The 25,233-nt window shown below is 38.9% G+C and overlaps 1 protein-coding gene across 1 annotated transcript in view; it reads right to left on the reverse strand.

The window, feature by feature from the left end:
• Positions 1-270: 270 nt before the first annotated feature.
• Positions 271-25,233, reverse strand: part of GHSR (growth hormone secretagogue receptor) — a 37,630-nt gene continuing 12,667 nt past the window's right edge. The window contains exon 2 of the mRNA XM_082248879.1: positions 271-987. Within this exon, the coding sequence (XP_082105005.1) occupies positions 683-987 (305 nt within the window). The 3' untranslated portion in view covers positions 271-682. The remainder of the gene's footprint in view (positions 988-25,233) is intronic.

Raw genomic sequence — 25,233 nt, forward strand, 5'->3', positions numbered from 1 at the left:
AACAGATATACTCAGTCGGAGCAGAGGGGATCGGTTACAGTACCAAAGGGCCGCATGCGCTAAAGGGCCAGGTGTACTACATAACATGCTGAAGACCAGCCAGCCATTAACTGACTTACAGTTCCATGAAACACACAATACTATTTGGTGATTACATAACAGTATCTGCATGTAAATATCATAGTAAAACAGTGAGGAAACTCTTTTTTGTTTTAAAGAGACTTTTATTTCCTGTCTCTTGCCACACTACATTGAAACCCTATACTGTAATGAAAAATAAGACATCTAGTTTCTGGACACTTAAGCCATAGCATGAAGCAGTACAATGCATTACAGACAGTTCATAGCAGCACAAGTAAGTTATAGCTTATTAAACACTCTGCAAATGTACCAAAACTTTATCAGAGAAACTTGTTTTTTTAAGCACCCCTATGAGAAGCTAATACAAAAAATAATATTTTGTTGAGAAGAAAAAAGAACTACTCTAGAGTATGATCATTAGGGGTTCTAATGGGTACATTAGATCAGTCCCAATTTCCATCACTAACCAACAGCAACCTGAGATAATTCTTGGTTCCATTATGTGCGCACATTAAATACACAATGCAGTACGTGGTTTCTACAATGTGTTTGTTGGCATATTATGGCTTCAATGTTGTCCACGTAGCCCATCTATTCATTGTCATGTGCTGACATTAGACTCTGTCCAGGCAGGAGAACTCTCATCATTTATGGTGTAAGGGGCTTTACGGGAGATCCTCTTTAGTTTGAATAGTCTGCAAGCAGCCACGCGGTATTTTTTTGACATAATGTTATATAAAATCGGGTTGATGGCAGCACTCAGGTAGAAAAGCACAAAGGAAACCAGGTTACAGTATTGACTTATCAGAGCGATTTCCAAGGATCCGGCTTCAAAAGACTTGGAAAACAAGTACCGTGCCACGTGGAAGGGCAACCAACACAGGATGAAGGCAAATACCACGACAGCTGGAAAAAGAACATAAAAAAATATAAACTGTATAAACTGTGTAAAAAATAACACCTCCTGCACTTGGTGTAAAATGAATAAGTAACCAATTGTGCGAGACAATAAAAATGAATGAAAATTTAATTATAAGCAATAGATTACAAATTGAAAACGAAAACTAATAACTCAAAAATTTCCTCTGAAAATAGGAGACGCTAAACAGGATAAATTACAACAAAACGATCATAAAGCATATAAATGCACTGTCCCTTTAAATAATATTTTCTAGTGTATAAAAAGTTAATACATATGACACGTGTTAACACCATGCAGTGATATATGTAACAAACCTAAACAGTACAAAAAATCCCACAGAAAAAGGAAAATAATGTGTTTTACATCCACAGAAATGGGAAAATACTGTGTTTTACCAAGTGCTGTAGTTTGAACACACTTAGAACCTAAACTTTTCAATCTATGGTCACCGGTAGAACTTCAGAGATTGATGGTTTTATATCCTGTACTACAAAAAATGTTACTTAACTTTTGCAGTGCAATTGTGGCCTGCAATACGTGGGGAGGACCAAAAGGGTCTTGCAGGTACGAATTGGGGAACATCTTGCAAAAATTAGGAAAGGGTTCTGCAAACATAGCCTTTCAAAACATAAACATAAGGATCCTTCCTGTTTAAAAGCAATTGGAATAAGGGTGTTTTTACCTCATTGAAGGGGCAGCAAAACTATTTGGGAAATTTCCAGGCGGTAAACCCACTGGATTTATGAACTCAAAACCCATTGTCCTCAGGAGCTCAATATTAAATGGGACAGCAATTGTTTTATCAGTAACAGCTTGTTTATTTGGTTCTTGGACATGGTTGTCACATTAGTTCCTAACTATATTATATATATATTTCTATACATTTTTTTTATTCTTTTATATTGTAGATATTTTTTGACATTATAATTTTTTATTGTTATTATTTAGGATGGTTTAATATGATTAATTATTATTTTGTCAATTCATACTTGTACCTCTAGATAGTGCTGTTACTTCCATTTAATATTTTTTATTTTTAGTTTATTTTCTAACCACAGTATTTTTATTTTTAGGCAGAAAATATAAATTGATTGTGCCAGTGTTCATCTGAACATTTATTTATTATTTCATACCTTTATGATTTGTTTTTTTTTTTAATTTGGGTGATCTGATCCTACTATGTTATTATTTCAGGCTGCTGACACTGTTACTCCTGAGAGCTTTGGTCTCCGGTAATAGGACAGCCGATATGTTGCTGGAAGATTGTATGTGGAGAGGTGGCAACGCCTCCTAATGTCATGTTGAGCCTATATAGTTCAGTTAGCATCACATCAGTGCTACCGCTGTTGCCCCAGTGACGACGTCCGTTTGGACAAAACACGTAGTGTGGAGCTTCAGCGGTGCCGTCATCACGCCTGCCAGGGCTCTCAATGCATTGTACATGCTCATGTTGTTTCTCTTATATGTGAGTAGATAACCTTTTTTCTAATAAATATGGTTTTTATTACTGCACAATGATCGCTCCTCTTCCTCTTTACATGTGATTATTTGGATTCATCCATTTTTGCGAGTACAATGCCTTTCTTTTGATGTGTGATGGCGGTTTGGGGATATGTATGGCTATATGGTATGTTAGCTAATCCTGGGTTGGAGCCAAGCTGCATCTCATCCATCTATCTATTTGAGGGCTTTCTTTTAAGCACAGTCAGACCTTTCTATAGATGTTTTAGAATCTGGTAAGAGGCGTTAATATCTCTCTTGGTGGAGCACATTCTGGTGATCACTGGAAGCACAAGAATTCTTGATGTTTTTGATGCACAAGTATAGCACCTTGTTTTTCTCAGCACTGCCATTGGGACTGATTTTTTCACCTTTTATGAACTGTATAAATATGGGACTGTTTATTTATTTAATTATTTATGTTTATTCATCAATTCACTGATTTTTTTTTTATATCTACATGGATTTTTGTAACAGCATATTAATTATAGTATGAGTTTGTTTATACACTTTATTAGTGTGTGCAGCACACACTTTTTTGAGTATTTATTTTGTATAGGTATGTGAGTGCTGCTGTCTTCTGTTGGGATCACTTTTTTAATTCACCAAAAATGTCCTTGATTTTGGACACATTTAGCGCAGGATATTACCTTTTGGTATATGACAGTTGCATGACACTATTTAAAGTGGAACTTCACTCCCTCAATCAATACTGACTATGTGTAATCCTCATGCTGCTAGCATTAGTAAATAGATAGGAAAGTATATCATATTTGCTTGTTTATATATATTTTCTTTTTACATTTCTTCATCTACTTCCTGTTTTCCAGGCCTAGGCAAATGATGTCATACATCCCATGAGTCTTCAGGAGGGGAGGATGCTCAGTTAGGCACACCCTCCTGACTGCATGTCTGAACTAAGGGCAGATGGATTCCAGGAAGTAAATGCTACATGAATAATCTGCTCTTGCTCAAGATGGCTACATCTAGAAATTCTATGGGGTGTTTTTCAAGAATATTTCTTAGCTAAATAAAGCATGGAGACATGAATGAATTGGGAGTTTGCTTTGGATATGAAAAATTAATGAAATAGCTTTTTTGGTTTGTGATACTCAGATGCAGTGTAGTATTGGACTGAGCCAGAGGCTGGCTGTGACATTGTTTAACAGGTGAGTCTGATTTCTTGTGAACAAGGTAAAATAGGGACAGTTTTGAGGAATGCATATTCATTTGAATTGCTTTTAAGTAACATAACAGCTGGACATACCTGCAGCCAATTATTGCTGCTCACAAAGCAATTCCCAAGCTGAATTTTGATTGTCCTTTGCAATATCATCTTATTGTAAATGGGCTTGATTTACTAAAGGCAAATACACTTTTCACTTTGCAAGTGATGTTGCACTCTGGAAGGGATTTTTTCCCAGTGAATGCAGTGAAACCCCCCTTTGCAAAGAATATCCAATTCACATATAAAGGAAAAAAAGCAGCATTTTTTTCTTGCATATGATTGGATGTTGGATGTCACCAGTTCTTCACCTAATTCACCAAGCTCTAGGGGAAATTCCCTTGCAATTTGCAAAGAGAACAGTCTTTTTGCATTTAGTAAATCATCCCCACTGAGTCAACACTTCAATCCACCTGACCTCCTCTATTTGATTTGTTTTAGTCCTATCATAGCTTTATCATATTACTTTTTCCTACTGTTTTGCATCTGTTTAGTCATATCAATCTAATTTTCTATTCTATATACCAATATAAAAAAGTGTACTACTACCTTTTCTCAAAGAAAACAACCAACCAACAAACAGTTGTTAGAGGAGCAAGTACAAAAGTAACTTGCAATCTGTAGTATCCCGTACACTGTGGCAGCATTAGGCACACTTGATAAAAAGAGTTGAACTTATCTATAGCCATTTAAACAACAAAAAAGTTTTAGGCTAGCTAGGGAATAGGTAACTCCCCCCCCCCTTTTTTTTTTTGGTCATCTGTGTCCAATTAACCACATAAGACATGAGATAGCACCTCTCTAAACTAAGGGAAACCCTCTCTTACTTATGTCCCTATATACTTTAATATAGGGCTTTTTTTCAGTGGGAATGCCGGGGAACGCGGTGCCGGAACCTCCAGTCTGACTGTATGCAATGGCAAAGGGGTGCTGGGGTCAGTGGAGTGAGCTGAATAGCCTATTGATGCTGACTGCTGGGGTGAATCCAATGTTGCGGGAGGACATTTTGTTGTGGATGGGGCTATTGTTGCAGTGGAGGATTTATTGTTCCTTGGGGGAACAATTGTTGCTAGGGGGGCTATTGTTGTTGGGGTGGGGGCCTATTGTTGCAGGGGAGGATTTATTGGGGGGGGGCGATTGTTGCAGGGGAGGATTTATTGTTGCTAGGGCCAGTTGTTGTTTGGAGGTCTATTGTTGCTGATTGCAGGGGATTTTTTTTACTATTTTTTTCTATTGTTGCAGGGGAAGATTTATTATTGCTGGGGGATCTATGATTGGGGGGGGTCTATTGTTTCTGATTCCAGGGGATCTATTTTACTGCTTTTCTAGTTATCATTAATAAATTCCATTCAAATTACCTAGAACCACAACATGATACTTGGTTCTGTATTCTCTAAAAGGAGCGGTACTGGGAGGTGGGTAGAGGGTGGAACCAAAGGACAGCGCTCGGAGGTGGGTAGGGGGGGGAGACAAGGGGTGACTCAGAAGAGAGGAGTACCTGTACCTATTTTCGGAGAAAAAAATCCCTGCTTTAATCCATACCTGTGTCTGACTATTGAGTGTCGTACTATTTTTTTAATCTCTCCAGGAGTCCTATGCTGTCTATTTATTTTTTGTGCTCTTCGTATGTTGCCCTATGCCCCCTTATGTTTGTTACAGTCTTCAGCTAGAAACTCACTGCCTTACCCTGTGCCTCTCTCTCTCTCTCTTTTTCCCCTTTGGGGAGCACTGGTTTGGGTTCTCTTCTCTGTTCACTTTTTTTTGGACTGCATTGATCCCACTTATTTTAGAACATTAGAACTGCATATGAGTAAACCGATCTAATGATTGATACAATTTTCAATGTTATGTATGGACTGTTGTACAGTAAGTTAGGTATTTGATATGTGGAACATTTTTCTAATGCTATTGATTTCACTTAACTGCACCTCAACGATTCCACCCCAACACAGCACAACTTACAAAATATTTTGGTACATGGATATAAGTTATAGATTGTTACAGTCATGGTAATAATATATACGCTAAAGTGTTTGAATAAAACATGAGGTGTCTTTAACCAAACTATGTTTGAAGTCTATATGATATACTATCTTATAATTTATTTATTTGATTTTATTATAATTAATTATTTGTTTTAATATATGTAAATAAACTATTGTTTTTTTTTTTGTTTTTTTTTTGCAGAGATGTGTTTTGTCTCTGAGAGTTTAAGCAGCAAATTAAGTTAAAGTGCCTCTCCAGGCAAAAAAAAAAAAAAAAAACTATTGTAAGTTTCCAATTAAAATATGCACATTTCATATATGATCAATGTCATATTTTAGGGATTGCAAAGCAATATCCTGCTGATATTGCTGCTTCCCTCATAATACCATTCTTACCAGCCCTGGTCTGATAACATTGTTTAGGCACTACTATGGTTCATTAAGCATTGTTGGAACCTGGAAGCTGCATCTATGCATATTTACGGCGCTCTTTAGAATCTTCCTTATCCCATGCTATGTGTTGTTATTGGCGCTCCAACAATGGCCATCCCTGCTTGGCAGATACAGCTCCCCTCCTCCTGCCTACCTCAGTCACATCAGTCCTCTTTTAATCTCCACCCCCTAAGAAAGATATGGAACAGCATGGAGTGGTCACAAGGCCGTAGAAATAAATTAGGAAATGAAAGTATTTAATTGATGATTTTGATTTGGTAAAAAGCATAGAGGTAATTAGCAACCATATAGTTAAAATTGGTGCCATTGGTTAAATGCTGCATGCGAATTCTGCCAAGTCAGCAAGTGGCCACACTATCCAAACAGACTGGGTCTAAAGAGGTATGTCACTGCATATATTGGCATTTGAAACAGGACAAGTGTTCTGCTTGACAACCTGTCCCTGTGGTATTTTGGCCTCTTGTTCTGCCACAATCTTATTTCACAGATCTGCAGCTTCACCTTCATTTCCAAAGACCAGCAGGCTTGTTGCCACATGAAGTTATATCGCTATAACTTGCAGGACCTGTTATTCTACAAGACTTGTGTTCAAGACTAGTTATCCACCTGGTGTTGATTCAATTAGCTGCATGACCAGCCCAGCCAGGCCTTTTACCTTTCTATTTAAGCTGGGCACATTTCTACTGGCATTGCTTGCACGACAGTTAGTGTTCCTAGAGCCAGAGGCTTTTTTCTCCTGTCAGTACCAACAGGTATCCTGAACCTGTCCTAAACTCCTCCTACTATTGAGTGTTTACAATCTGTCTTATGTTACACTAGGTTTAATCATTTGCTGCACTGCTATTATTGTTCATCTTCTTACAAATGACGCTTTATTATCACACAAAGTCCAGGGTCTGAGCTCTCCTTTGTTAGGTATACCTTTGGTCCCTTCTATTACAAAGGATTTCAGACAGTGCAAGTGACATTGGGCTCCATTCACAAAACGGTATTGCTTTACTTAAAAAATGTGGTAAAATACCGCTCAGGGTTTCTTAACCACTTAAGTCCCAGAGGATTTGGCTGCTCAAAGACCAGGGCCTATTTTGCGATTCGGCACTGCGTGACTTTAATGGACAATTGCGCGGTTGTGCGACACCGTACCCAAATTAAATTAACATCCTTTTTTTCCCACAAACAGAGCTTTCTTTTGGTGGTATTTGATCACCTGTGCGATTTTTACTTTTTGCGCTATAAACAAAAAAAAAAAGTCAATTTTGAAAAAATAACAATATTTTTCACATTTTTTATATGAAATTCCCCCCAAAAATGTAAAAATCAGAGTTTTTTAACATTTTAGGCCAATTTGCTTTCTGCTACATATTTTTAGTGAAATGAATTGCAGTAAGCGTATTTTGGTTGGTTTTCTCAAAAGTTATTGCGTTTACTAACTACGGTAAAGATTTATGTCATTTTTATTGTTTTTTTTTTAACTAGTAATGGCGGTGATCTGCGATTTTTTTTGCGGGACTGCGACTTTGCGGCGGACAGATCGGACCCTTAACTGACATTTCTGACACGTTTGGGGGTACCAGTGGCATTACTACAGTAATCAGTGCTATACATATGCACTGTTACTGCAAAAATTACACTGGTAGGGAAGGGGTTAACTTTATTAGAGATCCAGGGGTTAAGTGTGTCCCTAGGGGCGTGCTTCTAACTGTAAAGGGCGTGGCTTTTGATGTAACCACAGAGACATATGATCCTACATACCAGGATCGTATGATCTCTGCAGTTACACCAGGGAGAATGACAGACGGCTTTGTTTACATTAGCCGCTTGCCTTTCTCCCTCTTCAGCGGGAGATCACGAGTGGCCGGCGGACATCGGAGCCGCCGGTCACTCGCGCGGGGATGTTAGTGAACGAGCGGGGGCGGGAGGTTAAAACGTTTTTTGGCATTCACCAAAAAATGCAACTAAAGTACCGCAAGAGTTTTTTTTATGAAGTCTTGCGGTATTTTGGTGGTGAAAACAAGCTTGAATTTAACAAATAAAGAAATATATAGTGCGCTAAATGATAAACCTGTAGACAATAGGTGTAAATAGGTGTAAAAAACAAATAACTGTAATACAATGTGATCTTGAACACAAAAAGTCCATAAAAGTCCATAAAAGTCCATAAAAGTCCTTAAGTGCGTGTAATCACATCAGTGCTTAAAGAGGTTGTAAACCCTTTTTTTTTTCTTTTTTCCTTTTTACCCTGAAAGACAAACACATAATGAGCTAATATGCATCGCATACTAGCTCATTATGAAATACTTACCTTAAAACGAGCCCCCGCCGTGCCGCCCGCTTACCTGTATGACGGGCGACATGTCCAGTCGCCCGTCTTCCGGGATCGCAGCATCTGGCCATCTGATTGGCCGGAGCTGCGGTGACGTCACTCCCGCGCACGAGTGCGGGAGCCGACTGTCACGGCACGGAGTTCTGAAGGAACGGCATGAGTGGCCGTTCCTTCAGAGCGCATGCGCCAGTGACGTCACTGGATGCATCGAAGGTAAATATCTCGTAAATGGTACATGTTTAGGAGATATTTACAGTACCTATAGGTAAGCCTTATCATAGGCTTACCTATAGGTACAACTTGCCGAGGAGGGTTTACTTCCTCTTTAAATAAAAGATCTAATTTCACAACAGGTGAATTCTATAGGAAAATTGTTGACTTAGAAAAGTGCAGGTGTTCCCCTTACCAGACGGGTGAAAATAAGGTGCAATGAAAAAACATAAGTGCAGTGGTGAAGTTAGACCAGCTCTGCCCACTTCGTGAACAGTCAAGAGTATGTATCCTCTTGCCAGATCAGATTAGGACATAGATGTTAAACAACCTCTGGATATCTTTTCCACCTTCCGCAATGTATATACCGGAGGTCTATCTTCACCACTGCACTTATGTTTTTTTTGGAGAGTTCATTGCACCTTATTTTCACCCGTCTGGTAAGGGGAACACCTGCACTTTTCTAAGTCAACAATTTTCCTATAGAATTCACCTGGTGTGAAATGAGATCTTTCATTTAAGCACCGATGTGATTACATGCACTTAAGGACTTTTATGGACTTTTATGGACTTTTATGGACTTTTTGTGTTCAAGATCACATTGTATTACAGTTATTTGGTTTTTACACCTATTTAAACCTATTGTCTACAGGTTTATCATTTAGCGCACTATATATTTATTTATTTGTACACAATTTTATCCTCACAGGGTAATGGGATTTAGTTGCAGCTTTATTTATTTATTTATTTATCAGCGCTCCCTTCACTTTAAAACATGCTTGAATTTAATGCCTGGCACTAGCGGGCATATTTGTTAACATTAATAAATAGGCATTGTTAAGGAGTGAGCGGCCGCCCATGTCCTTAACAACCACTAAACAAAATAGCTGTTAAGGAGCGGGCGGCCGTCACATCCTTAATGACCGATGAGTCATCAGCTGTCAGCTAACAATTGAAAGCTGAATCTAAAAAAAAAAAAAAAAGAGGCCCTTTGGGTCTGGTACGTATTTTGAAGGGAACCCCTTTCCAATTTTTTTTAAAAAATGGCATGGGGTCCCCCCCAATATTCCTCCCTGACCCTTATCTGACCATGCAACCCAGCAGTTCAGGAAAGGGAGGGGACGAGCGAGCACCCCCCTCCTGAACCATAGCAGGCCACATTCCCTCATCATGGGGGGGCAGGGGAGGCTCAGCCCCCCAAAAACACCTTGTTCCCATGTTGATGGGGACAAGGGTTTCTTCCCCACAACCTTGGCCCGTACTTGTGGGGATCTGTGGGCGGGGGCTTATTGGAATCTGGTAGCCCCCTTTAACATGGGAACAAGGTGCTTTGCCCTTTCCCCTTGCCCCAAAGCACCCCACTCGGGGGGGGGGGGGCTCATCCCCCTCCCCTCCCTTTCCTGGCCTGCTGGATAGCATGCTCTGAAAAGGGTGTGCTAAGGATTTTGTTGTTGGCCCAATGCCATCTTTTTTTAATTTTGGCGTGGCGTTCCCCTCAAAATTCATACCAGACTCGACTGGCCCGGTATGTACTGGGGGACCCCACACTGGGTTTTTTTCCCCAATTTTTTATTGCCTTTTTTGAAAAAAAAATTTTCAGCTTTCAGCCCAAAACCCTGCTTACAGCTGATAACTCATCAGTTGTTAAGAATTTGGCGGTGGCCTACTCCTTTACAAACATGATGTTCACTGGTTGTTAAGGAGCAGGCGGCCTGCTCCTTAACAACCGGTACACATGCCACAAATACCGCATGCCTGGACCACTACTTAATTTCCACATGCATTTAATTATTTATTTCCTTCTGTGAATGGATTATATTGCATGTTCATGTGGCATTTTTTGAGCGTTTTCAGTGTTTTTTGGTAAATACCGTACAAACGGTCTAGCGAATTGACAGTTTCAAGATGGCATGAAATATTTAGGCAAAATGCATCCTGACACCTAAATATCTCATGCGAGTTTATTCTGTGAATGGAGCCCAGTATATTGTTTGCACACCTAGCTCTGGGGCAGCATACAGTAACTATATCAATGAAGCAACTACATGGAACTTCATAAATAACTCTGTGTTGTTTTCTATACCACTGCTCTAGGCAAAATGTTATATGAGAAGTTAAGAAAAACTTGTACTGAGATTATATGAGCTATGTTTCATTTCCGGGGTTTCTAAAGGTAGAGGTAGCAGATAGCTCGCTTAACCACTTGCTTACTTGGCACTTATACCCGCTTCACGACCAGGCCAATTTTTAGCTTTCAATGCTGTCACATTTTTCAATAACAATTGCACGGTCCTGCAACACTGTATTCAGCATTTTTGGCGATCTATGAATTTTTTGGCGATCTATAGCATTTTTTTTGGCGATCTATAGCATTTTTTTGAGACAGATGGAGCTTATTTTTGGTGGTATTTAATCACCACTGTGTTTTTTATTTTTCTGCTAAACAAAAGAAAAAAGACGGACAATTTTTGAAAAATCACTGTATTAGTGTCACTGGTCCTCAAAAAGTGTTTTTTAGTGTCCCGACTGTCCCCTGCATAATCCCAGTTCCGCTATGAGTCGTTGATCGCCGCCATTACTAGTAAATAAATAAATAGGAATATACCATAGTTTGTAGACCCAAACCAATCATTAGATGCTTATTGGGACTTTTTTACCAAAAATATGTAGCTGTATGCATATTGGCCCAAAATGATGAAGAAATTCATTTTTTTACTTTTTTTTTTTTTTTGGATGTGTTTTATAGCAGAAAGTAAAAAATATTGTTCTTTTTCAAAATTGTTGGTATTTTTTTGTTTATAGTGCAAAAAAATTAAAACTGCAATGGTGATCAAATAACACCAAAAGAAAGCTCTATTTGTGGGGAAAAATGACATAAATTTAGTTTGGGTACAGTGGCGCACAACCGCGCAATTGTCAGTTAAAGTACTACTTGTTGTATTTTATTGTTCATTTTTCTTTGGATGTTCTTTTCTGCACACATTAATAAAACTGTTTGAACAAGAAAGTAACGCAGTACTGTATCACAAAAAATGGCCTTGTCATGAAGGGAGGTAAATCTTCTGGAAGGCATGTGGCAATGTTCAAAGCAAACTCGCCCATCCATTCATGTCTCCATGCTTTATTTTGCTGAGAAGTCACTTTAAAAAAACCCTCTCCTATCATTTCTGGCCATGGCCAACTTGAGTAAGGGCAAATGATTCATGTAGCATTTACTTCCTGGAATCCATCTGCCCTTAGCTCATGCATGCAGGCAGGAGGCCGTGCTTAACTGAAAAAAACTCCTCCTACCCTCCTAAAGACTCCTGGGATGTATGACATAATTTCCCTAGGCCTGGAATCCAGGAAGTAAACATATTATACGTAAATAAATAAAACAAGTAAATATGTTATACTTTCCTATCTATTTACTAATACTAGCATACGGATTAAAAATAGTTAAGGTTGATTCACTTTAACCACTTAAGCCCCGGAAGATTTTACCCCCTTCCTGACCAGGGGGTATTTTGCGATTCGGCACTGCGTGAATTTAACGGACAATTGCGCGGTCGTGCGACGCTGTATCTAAACGAATTTGGCGTCCTTTTTTTCCCACAAACAGAGCTTTCTTTTGGTGGTATTTGATCACCTTTGCTATTTTTTGATCACGCGCTATAAACAAAAAAAGAGCGTAAATTTTGCAAAAATAGCAATATTTTTCACATTTTTTTATATGAAATTCCCCCCCCCCCCAAAAAATGTAAAAATCCAAATTTTTTAACTTTTTCGGCCAATTTGTTTTATGCTACCTATGTTTGGTAAAAAAAATCGCAAAAAGCGTATTTTGGTTGGTTTGCGCAAAAGTTATCGCGTTTACTAACAAAGGGAAAGATTTTTGTCATTTTTGTTGTTTTTTTTTTAACGCGTAATGGCGGCGATCTGCAATTTTTTTGCGGTACTGCGACATTGCGGCGGACAGATCGGACCCTTGACTGACATTTTTGACACTTTTGGGGTTACCAGTGACATTTCTACAGTAATCAGTGCTATACATATGCACTGTTACTGTAAAAATACACTGGCAGTGAAGGGGTTAACTTTTTTTGAAAGGGAGGGGCTATATGTGTCCCTAGGGGCGTGATTTCTACTGTGATTGGCTGTGGCTTCAGATGTATGAAGAGTGATCAACGGTTCTACATAGTAGAACCGTATGACATCAGGTCCACCGGTCACACGCGCTGGGGGGTCCGCTCCCTAGACCCTCACAAGCTAGTGACGTAGCCCTACGTCACTTTGCCTGTGAGGGGCTGACTGCCGACGTAGATCGGCGTTAGGCAGTCGGCAAGTGGATAAGGTTCCACTTTAATTTAGGGGCTACACTCTCTTACAAAGAGCAAATCTCAGATGGGCCTGTGAAGTAGATGAAACTTCGTTTTAGCCCCAAACAAGTGCTCTAGGGGAACAAAACAACTAAGCAAACCAGAAAACAGGTTTAATTCTTTGAGGGTTCAGTGAAACCTATCGATAAATCCTGTAATATGTAGAATGTAGTAAATCCTGGCTATTTTTAGGGTTAATATGCCCTGTCTTGTGCAATAGGACATGATGAAACCAACAACAGATACTTTTCCAGAACAGGATTTTTTTTCTGGCTTCTTCGGAGATACCATTTTATACAGGAGAAGCAATCCAGCATTTTTAATGAGCTTTCTTTGACTGATTGGAAGAACACAAGGAGCATCAGCAGACTATAACCACCAGATGATATTTAGTGCCTTTCTCTGTTTTATCTTGCGAAGTGGGAGGGTGAACAGTTACCATCCTTAGAGACTGGAGACAGAGGGCCTAATTCATTGTACCTCCAACGCTGATTTTGTTCTATTTTACCTCCATTTTAACTATTTTTAGGTGCAAATGCAATTCACTATAACACCATCAGAAACGTTATGAGCAGTGTCAAATTCATTAAGATCAAATAACGTCAGGACTGGACTTAAAAACAGTCCAGCTAAAAGGTGGACTCATTTTTTCAAAATCACAAAATATGGCAGGAAAAAAATAAAAAATGTGTGGGAAAGGTGTGTTATATGATTTTGAGCTAAACTGCTTTTAAACTGTGTGAAAAAGTTAAGTAGAGAAAAGATATTAATAGCTCCAGAGTCAATTTCTGGCAGATAGCCCATGTGAGCATGCTCCAAACCAAAAATTAGGCTGAAAATAACATTTTTGAAAACGTTAGTGGGAGTTATAATGAATTTTCGGCAAATTCCTAATGAGAGAAATGCACATGATGAAAAAAAATTAATCACAATAGTGATAACTATAGCGCTTGCAGTGTCCCCTAGTGGGAGAAAATTAATTCACAATAGTGCTTAATAGTAATAAATAGTGATACTATCATATAAATAATTAATTAAATACACTAATAAATAGACAATTAATAAATAAGTGAATACATAAATAAACCACTGGTAATTATAGTCCTTCACAGTGTGCAGTGAAAAAAACTTTCAATGGTAAAAAATGAATAAATCATGCAGTCCAAACACAATTAATATAATAAAAAAAGTGCTGGTGCTCCTTGCTTGATTCCTTAGTGCTTCCTTCACCGTGAGTAAATAAATTAAATGCCCACTCACCGAATGCTGTGGGTTTTATATGTCATATGACACTAAAACCGTCTGTGCTTATTAAGAGATCCTGCCCGGATCGAATAGATTTCCCTGGGTCTTTTCAGCCACTACGGGTATTTCTTCTACCTCGGGTAGTCTCCTCCAGCCACGATCCCAGCCTTGGAATGTGCCCTTCCTGCAAAGTCCCCTCCAGTCACAGCCGTGATGAGGAAATAAAAAGCGGATAGTGTGGTATTGTTTCCAATATTTTTATTCACACACCCCATGCATAGCAAAGGTAAAATCCATAAAACTTCCAGCAGGTGATAAAGGTGCTCATCCAAAGTTCAAAAAATTAAACAGCAAATGTGAGGTAACCGTGTTCAAACCAAACAAAACAGGCAAACAGATAGGACCGTCATATGTTCGGCACAAAAAGTGGAGAGCGGTAGTTCCGGTATGCGTTCCACTCGAGTACGTATGACGTCACCACGTGCGTTCCACCTTAGGTAGGAAGCACTAAGGAATAAAGCAAGGAGCACCAGCACTTTTTTTTATTATATTAATTGTGTTTGGACTGCATGATTTATTCATTTTTTACCATTGAAAGTTTTTTTCACTGCACACTGTGAAGGACTATAATTACCAGTGGTTTATTTATGTATTCACTTATTTATTAATTGTCTATTTATTAGTGTATTTAATTAATTATTTATTTGATAGTATCACTATTTATTACTATTAAGCACTATTGTGAATTAATTTTCTCCCACTAGGGGACACTGCAAGCGCTATAGTTATCACTATTGTGATTAATTTTTTTTCATCACTAGCACCCGCACTTTACATAGCAGCTGCAACTAATTAATTAAATTAATTTATTTATTGATTTAAATCACTAACCACTTTATTTATCCACATATTATTTATACAATTAGTATACTAGATCCTGTTAATATATCCCTGGCGCGCTAATATATACAAAATTGTATATATTTTTTTGTACGAGAGAAATGCACATATCTTTTTTTTTTTCCTGCACATATCTATGTCTATATATATATATATATATATATATATATATATATATATTCTATTTAGACCCAATTCAAGCTCAAATAATTTTTATTTATTAAAAATTTTTGATGGACTCATTTTTAAGGTGCCAGTGCATGTATGTTTGGTATAAAGATAACAAGAAACAAAAAAAAAAAAAAGAACTCAGAGACCACAATTCCCAAATAATTAACCTAGTTTAGTGAAACTGTATAAAATCAACAAATTTTTAAAAATAATCCTGCATGCTGGAAATTATATATAGGTGTTTAAAACATTTATTTCTGTGAAAAATTAGTATTTTAAATATAAATTGATAGGCTAAGAAACTATCAGTGGCATATATTATGAAATAAATGTAACAAAGTGATTATGTTTGTGTAAATTGTGTTTTGCAAAAATGTTGCAAATATGTATTGAGCTTGAGCTTGAGCTTGAGCTTGATTAAATAAACTGACCAAAATATCCAAGTGGTTAGCACATCTGCCATGCAACAATGTATTTGGGTGTTCAAATCCCCGAGCTACCTACAACTGTCTGTTGTTATATATGACAAGCAACACTAATATGCTTTCTCCCCAAAAATAAAACATTGTATATGTGTGAAATTAATATATTTGTTGGTTGGTTGAGTGGGGAGCCATATTAGTGTTGCTTCCTATATAGAGCCACATTACACTCTGAAAAATAGCAAAGTGTTTGAGTTTGCAAATTGATTGAACATATGCAGTGGCACCCCAGAACTCAGAATTCAACAACCCCCCAAAAAAAAAAAAAATATATATATATATATATATATATATATATATATATATATATATAAATACTACATCAAGTCAACACACATAAGAAATGCTTTCAATAATCTCAGCATGAGCACAAAGTGTTTTTTTTTTTCATTTAGACTAATGGGCCATACACACTATAAGATTTTCTGAAGACTTTTTCCTTTAGATTTACCAAAACCAGATAATATGAGGTCAAACCCAAACACGTTCAATTTGTATGCAATCTGGCAGGCCCTTGCACTACATAGAAAAGGTAAATCTGAAGGAAAAAGTCTTCAGAAAATCTTATAGTGTGTATGGCCATACATGATCCAATTTTCTTACAATTTTCTGTCCAATTTTCTTGAAACTTACCTTCAAGTATGTAGTACAAAGGCCTGCCTAATTGGATACAAGTGAAAGTGTTGTTTAGCTTTGACATCACATTATGTGGTTTGTGGTTAATCTATCAGAAAATTGTACAACAAAAATTGAACATGTATGGCCATACACACTATAAGATTTTCTGAAGACTTTTTCCTTCAGATTTACCTTTTCTATGTAGTGCAAGGGCCTGCCAGATTGCATACAAATTGAAAGTGTTTAGGTTTGACCTCATATTATCTGTTTGACCTCATATTATCTGGTTTTGGTAAATCTAAAGGAAAAAGTCTTCAGAAAATCTTATAGTGTGTATGGCCCATTAGGCTGGCCATACATGTTCAACTTTTGTTGTACAATTTTCTGGTAGATCTACCACAAATCACATAATGTGAGGTCAAAGCTAAACAACACATTCACTTGTATCTAATTAGGCAGGCTTTTGTACTACATACTTGAAGGTAAATTTCAAGAAAATTGGACAGAAAATTGTAAGAAAATTGGATCATGTATGGCCATCCTTATGCCCCGTACACACGTGCAGATTATCTGAAGACTTTTGTCTTCAGATTTACCTTTTCTATGTAGTGCAAGGGCCTGCCGGATTGCATACAAATTGAAAGTGTTTAGGTTTGACCTCATATTATATGGTTTTGGTAAGTCTGCAGACAAAAGTCTGCAGATAATCTGCACGTGTGTACGGGGCATTAGTCTAAATGAAAAAGCCACTTTGTGCTCATGCTGAGATTATTGAAAGCATTTCTTATGTGTGTTGACTTGTAAGAAACTTGGATCATGGATGGCCAGCCAAACACTCATTCATTAGTGAACCGGTGATTTTGGTTTAGGAACCTACAGACCCAATTAATTACTTTGCTGTTTTACGTTTCCTATACTGGGTGGGTGTAGTTTAACCAAGGTTATATAAATGGATGATTAAGAGCAGCTCATTTGGCTTCTGGAAGGGCCACATGTCTTTATGTCCAAATTTGCTTTTGGGGGGGTTTGCTGGCATGCCTAATGACCCATATTGCAGTAAGTGTATTTTGTTGGATGAATACTTTTCATGCTCTAAATGTTTTGTATAGTTTTTGCAAAGTGTGTCTTTATGTACTCTATACATGTTTTTTTTTTATTTTCATGCCTCTGTGTAGCTGTATGTTCTACTGATTTGATGGTATTTAAATGGAAAGGCAGGCTCATGCAAACCATAAACATAAAAGTATGTTGGGTATGTTTTATGCTTAATACTAAGGTGTCTACAACTTATTTTGCTTGACTTTTGGATATTGTAAGCTCTATCTATCCATCATATGTTGTATGTTTGCACTGTAATTTGAATAAAAATTACTTGATTTGGGGGGGGGGGGACATTTCACATTTCACATGCCTGCTTGAGTGATTACTGATGTTTTATACATGTTCAATAAAGCTTATTCATTTGTACACAGCTCCTGTTTTTTTGTTTTCTTTTCTTCATATTTGTCTGGATCTAATTCAGATATCTTTTGTGTCTATGGAATGTAATCCATTTCTTGTATTTTTTGTGTGTGTGCAATGGCAGTACAGTATGAACATGGGTAGGGTTTCTCCCTTTACTCCAGTGAAGTGTGTATGGGGGGGATGGGGAGTGTGTGTGTGTGTGTGGGGGGGTGTGTTTGGGGGGGGTGTGGGGGGGGGGAGGGGAGTGTGTGTGTGTGGGGGAGGTGTGTGTGTGGGGGGGGGGGTGTATGTGTGTGTGGGGGTGTGTGTGTGTGTGTGTGTGTGTGGTGGGGTGTGTGTGTGTGTGTGTGTGTGTGTGTGGGGCAGGGGGAGGTGTGTGTGTGTGGGGGGCGGGGGGAGGTGTGTGTGTGTGTGGGGGGGAGAGGAGTGTGTGTGGGGGGGGAGAGGAGTGTGTGTGGGGGGGGGAGAGGAGTGTGTGTGGGGGGGGAGGAGTGTGTGTGTGTGTGTGTAAATTAAGGAACAATACAAAATTTCCATTCAGTCTCTGTGGATGAATGTAACCAAAACATTTAATAAAAAATCACTAAAAATGATTACTAAATATAAGATTGCTGCAGCGCTCACTCACCTTTTTAGTTGGCTTAGGTCAGTGATGATGAACCTTGGCAACACAGGTGTTTTGTAACATTTCCCATGATGCTCACCTACACTGCAGAGTACATGAGCATTATGGGAAATGTAGGGCAAAAACATCTTGGGGGGGGGGGGGTTAAGGGTTACCATCACTGGCCTTGGTAAAACATTTTCCAATACATTTTAGTTGTCTGTGTGCGCCATTTTTAAAATAAAGCAAAATCTCTTTACAATAAATTGCAAATGGCACATTGGCATTCTCCCTGGACCAGAAATGACACCAAATTGGCTTACACACATTCCAGCAAGTGGTCACAATCAACTGGCTAATCATGTGAGGGCCACTTTCAGCTGTGAAGAAATGGCATTCACATGCAAAGTAAGTGTGTGTGTGTGTGGGGGGGGGGGTCTGTGCTTGTAATCAGAGCATTGATTACCAGTGCAGACCCTTGGGGGATGCCACTAGATGCCAAACCATGCCACCATTGATGTCAATCAGTGCTCAGGGAACCTGTTAGTGCCCTCCTTATCAGTGCTGCCCACCAGTGCCAATCATTGCCCATCAGTACCACCTATCAATGCCCATCAATGCTGCATATCAATGCCACCTATCAGTGTCCATCAGTGCTGCATATTAGTGTCTCATCAGTGCCTGCCAGCGCAGCCTCATCAATGCTCGCCAGTGCAACAAAAAACATATTGATTTACCAAATTTTATTACATAAACAAAAACACATTTTTTTAGGGGTCAAACATTTAGGTCTTCTTTTTGCCAATAAAAAAAAAACCTTGCAGTGATCAAATACCACCAAAAGAAAGCAATATTTGTGTGAAAATAATGTCATACATTTGTGTTAGGTACAGGGTTGCATGACCGCGCAATTGTCATTCAAAATGCAACAGTATAAAAAGCTGAAAATTGGCCTGGGTAGGAAGGGGTGTAACTGCCCTGTAAGGAAGTGGTTAACTATTGAAACATGGGAATAAATATTCCGGGGGTATTCATGCTCAGCGGTTTAGTGGTTAGTGTTCCTGGCTATAAACACTGAGAGCATGAGTTCAAATCCCAAGTCTGCCATCACCTCCTTAAATTTTAGACAGCTGTAAATAAATACTGAAACTTGGCAAATGCATAATGGCACCCTGCACATATGCATGTTTGTTTCTTGAATATACATGGCCATTGACATGCAATTTTAGGTGATGTAGCCAATGTATTACTATGTGGCCAAAAAAAAAAAATAATGACACACAACTGTGAGCACACAGGGTGTTATCATGGTTGGGCCTTGAACTCATGACCTAGCAATCTTTGGCTATGAGCTTAGCCCACTAAACCAAAGTGCTGAATACAATCAGATATGCCTGAAAGTTTCAGATGAATAAAGAATGAAGATTGCTAATTAGACAGCTGTGTCATCTGCTATTAGTAAATCTAAAGGTTCAAACACATAAGATACATAACTATACCTTAAAATTAAAATAAACCATAATAGATGACATTGCTGTGTAATAGTGATTCAGAATAGACAAATTTCCTTTTATGAAAAACACAAATGGAATTTGGTTAACTCCAAACTCAAATTCAGCCTAAGTTAACTTCAAACCCGAATTCAGTCTAAGTTAACTCCAACTCCGAATTCACTAAAGCACCTAGTTGAAGGTTTAACTCCAGCCACTTCACCTAATTAGGATGCTAATGAGTTTAGGCTGGAGTTATTTCTGGAGAAGTGAGCAGCTCTACTCCAAACTTATACTGAATTAGGCCCAGAGTAACGCTTGAGAGAAGAGGAGGTTTTTTCCTTGGTGGAAACTAGCATGTATTGACCTCTGTGCATGTGTGGTCTTACTGCCTGGTGAGTGTGTATCCAAAGTGGGTTGGTGTACATTACACAATTAAAGATTTTTTGTACAAACTTCACTGCACAAATCTCTGCACCAAAGGGCTTACTCCTGGGATATCGAAATGTGACATTTAACCGCTTGCCGACCGCCGCAAGTACATTTACTGCGGCTGTCAGCCCCTCCTGGGCAAAGCGACGTAGTACTATGTCGCTCACCCAGGAGCCTGTAGGGGGCGAGCTCCCTCCCCCGCTCGTTCACAGCCATCCCCGCACGAGTGACCGGTGGATCCAATGTCCGCCGGCCACTCGCAATCTCCCACTGGAGAGGGAGAAAGGCAGGCGGCTAATGTAAACAAAGCCCTCTGTCATTCTCCCTGATGTAACAGCAGAGATCATACGATCCTGCTATGTAGGATCATATGTCTCTGTGATTACATCAAAAGCCACGCCCCATGACAGTTAGAAGCACGCCCCTAGGGACACACTTAACCCCTGGATCTCCAATAAAGTTAACCCCTTCCCTACCAGTGTAATTTTTACAGTAACAGTGCATATTTATAGCACTGATTACTGTAGTAATGTCAATGGTACCCCCAAAAGTGTCACAAATGTCAGTCAGGGGTCCGATCTGTCTGCCGCAATGTCACAGTCCCACAAAAAAAAAGCGGATTGCCGCCATTACTAGTTAAAAAACAAAAACAATAAAAATGACATAAATCTTTCCCTTAGTTAGTAAATACACCTGCAGGAGAAGAAAGCCAGCTGTACTGCCTAGTGCCTTGTGACTTCTGTGGATCCACTTGCAACACTCTCGGCTTTCTTCCTCCAGCAGCTGGCAGTGTCCAGATTTGAATTAGGAGACAGCTGCAGAGTCTCTGTCTGTGTCTCTGCTGGGTCCTGAAACTCCCCTCCATCTCCCCCTGGACTGTAGTCAGCAGTGTTATCTCCTGTCAGTGTGATAAATGAGCAGGAAGCTTGCTCCCCCTCCCTCCAGATCGTCCTCTCACTGCTTTGTTTCACTGTGACCTCCAAGGTTTGGATGCATCAATGCTTCTGCTGGAGGGGGTGAGTGTGTGTGGGGGGTTGAAGTGCATTCTGGCCTAAATTTATAAAAAAAAAAAAATCCCAAAAAGTATATATTAATTGGTTTGTGTGAAAGTTATAGCGTCTACAAACTATGGTATACTCTATATATTTGAAAATTGATCAATCCTGGCCGATGGCCGATCATGGCCATCATCATGATCATGGCCGATCTAATTTCTTAAGGCCCTTAAAATGCCAGAACAGAACAAATACCTCCCAGATGACCCCTTTTTGGAAAGTATACAGTCCCAGGTATTTAGTAAGAGGGATGGCGAGTTTTTTGAAGTTGTAATTTTTGGTCGTAATACTGAATGATGACAGTATGTAAAAAAACAATATTTAAATAATATTCTATTACATTTTTTTAAACATTGTTTTTAACATTTTCTTTCTTTTTTTAACATTTTTCTTACGTCAGAGTAGTTTAGTGTCACTATAGTGACATTGTACTACTCTGGGGGTTGATCAGGGATTTCTTAAATTTTTTTATTGTTGTGATTTGTGATGAACACTGTAACAGCAATCATTTAAACTGTTATGAATGTGTTTCCATTCATGACAGCTTGCTTTTTGTTGACATGCTGTGATTGGCTACAGCTATTCACATGGTACAGGGTGCTGTGATTGAACCAGCTGTGTTCCGATCACATCATCACTACAGAGAGCACAACTGTTATAAATGAAACTCAATCATAACAGTTGTGTATACATTATGCGATGGCAAAGCGATGACGTGATCCCCTGGCCTCTGAAAGTAGCTGGGTACCAGAAGCTGTAATCCAGGAGCGGCCGGTGTGCATGTGCGAAGCAACAAAAATAAGTCGCTGAGCCTGCCTGTGCCGCCCACCCACAGTAAAAGTACTGTGGGGGTCTTAAAGTGGTTAATAATCAAAATTAGACCCAATGTACTAGGGACAGGCCAGAATTAGGATACTGCAGATGATAGAGTAATGTAAACGTGGCCAGCAGCTGGGAAGTATGCCTTTTGTTTTGTTTTTTTACTAAGGGGATAGGAGGGTGATGTAAATGTGAGTCATAAAGATGTATTTTAGGTGATTACTTTCATTAAGCTACCTTTTTTTCTTCCAGGCTGGGTTCACACAGGCCGTGTGTCACAGCAGGGGTCCGGTGCGTCACACCCATTCTGGTGTGAATCAGCTCTGAATTTCTGCCTGGGTGGTGGTTTCTGCACCTGATTCAGAGTCAGAGAAACATAGGACCCTTTCCTAATGTGGACTGCGGCTGCCCCAGAAGTGTGTGAACCGGCTCCATTGAGAACTGGTCACGCTCTCCTATCATGCGAATTGGATGTGGGGTAACCTGCATCCAATTCGCATAAGTGTGAACCTAGCTTCAAGTGATGCAGGGATGTGGTGTGAACAAAATGCTGATTTAAAAACTGAGTGTCAGCAATATGAAAAGCTGTGTTTAAAGTACAGAAAACATAAAAAAAAAAAAACAACATGAGCATGAACCTGAACATGAAATGAACACCAATAAAACACCAAAAGAAATGAAAACCCCCAAAAATGAAAGACAAAAATAAAAACAAAAAGGGTTTAATGAGGGTGACCGCCCAAAGAGTTAACAGTTGGATTTAAAGAACAGTTTTCTAACTGACCAAATCTCTCCCTATGGAATCTTTTCTATCCCTTCCCTAGAGCAGCCCTAATACACAGGAGCTATATTTACTCTGTGCTCCCCCCACATTTTATATCAACGGGCTGGCTTACCCAAAGCCCCCCTTTTCTTTCATACTCCTAATATCAGGTCCAACCTTTGTCATATGAAGTATTGGAACAGAATTTGGCAAATCATTTAAGTGGGGGATTGTGGGAAAGATGAGAGCTGCCTGTTTATGGTACCTCCTATAAAGTGAACCTGTTACTTTTCCTAGTACAGCTATATGGACTTATACAGACTTAGCTGTGTTGTAGAAAGCCAATACTAATTGTTCCATATGGATCACCAATGATATACAGTATACAGTATATCTGTCTTAGCTACAGACTATTAGTAAACAGTTAGAAAAAATGTGTGTATAAAATACTTGTACAAAAGCATGTCTGATAATCAAATTTCTATTTTTATCTTCTTTCTATCTCTATCTATATACTGTATTTATTATTCCAGGTTTCATGCACCCTAAATTCTATAATTTTATATTTTGTATATTCTGTGTACAGTAAAACCTTGGATTGAGAGTAACTTGGTATGTGAGAGTTTTGCAAGACAAGCAAATTTTTTATAAATTCTTACTTGATAAACAAGCGATGTCTTGATATGCAAGTAGCTTCATGTAACAACTGGGTATAAAAGAGAAGAGAGGCGCCTCTAAGTGTAGCAATATGGTTACATTTAATGAGGGTACAAAATTTAGCAACTCACATGGTTGATGATTAAAACAGGCACATCTAAGTATGCAGGCATCTGGGGTAAAGCTGTCCACATAGACCATCCTCCTCACTGCCATTGACATCATCCCTTCCATAATGTGCTCCACAAGCGCTTCAAGCCTCGCTTTCAGATCGCTCTACTGCAAGGTAGTCTTTCCAGTCACAACTGCAGACTGACATCGGTGAGACCTGACGGTGGGAAGGACGGTATATGACAGCTTTATCCAGGATGCCGGCATACTTAGGTGTGCCTGTTTTAATCATCATCCATGTATTGCTAAATGTTGTACCTTCATTTTATGTAACCATATTGCTACACTTAGAGGGGCCTCTCTTCTCTTTTATACTCTGTAGCTCCTGCTGGATTTAGCTTCTAATCCCCTTGTGGAGGCTGCCAATTGAAATTTTATGGTCAAGCAACCTATCACTATCGCTTTGTTATAAGAGTGCTTTGGATTACAAGCATGTTTCCGGGAACCAATTATGCTCGCAATCCAAGGTTTTACTGTATTGTTTATCAATGATACAATTTTAGGGCCTTGGTGTTCTATGCATCCCCGTGCAGACAGTCCCATTGATGTCAATTGGGACACATCAGTTGAACAGATACAGGTACTGTTCCCAATCTGCCATCCATGCAAGTGTGGGTTCATGGCCCTGAACGCAAACAAGCATATCAATGGGGATGCAAGGAACACCTGTGCATCCCCATGCAGGTGAACATGGTCCTCCTTGGGCATATGCCATAACGCCCTCTGTGAACATGCCTTAAATATAACACTAATATGTGTTATGAAAACTAACACTAAAATTGAAAAGCATGTAAACACCTATTATTTATAGATGTGTTTTATGGGTTATCAGTTTTATTTCTGCTTTTTACTGAATCGTATTCAACTACCTTAATAACCTTTAAATGTTTTACTGTGTGATAATAGATAAAACTTGTACATATGATGTTTCTGTTTCTTTTTCACTCAAATTTAGGGGAGCAATTACCTGTTCATCCCCATTATTACCAACTGCTCCCCATGTTCCTATAATGTTTTTGTGTTTTAAGGGTTTTGCATGGTTAGAAAAAAGGGAACTGAATTTTGGATAATTTTTACCACTTTTTTTTTATCAGCCCCCCCCCAGAGCCTAAACTATAACTAAGCAGGAGCACAAATTTGATGATGGCAGCTCTGTTCTATTTAGGAACCTATTCATGCAACATTTTCTACCTAAGACAGGAAGTTCCAACAGAGGCTTTAGCAGGATCAACAGGTTAAAAGAACAATTTGAAGGAAAGACATGAAAACGAATAGCTAATCAGGAACAAGTGCATGGTAAGGAAA

The sequence above is a fragment of the Pelophylax lessonae genome (genome assembly GCF_965119305.1).
Source record: "Pelophylax lessonae genome assembly, chromosome: 3".
NCBI classification, from domain to species: domain Eukaryota; kingdom Metazoa; phylum Chordata; class Amphibia; order Anura; family Ranidae; genus Pelophylax; species Pelophylax lessonae.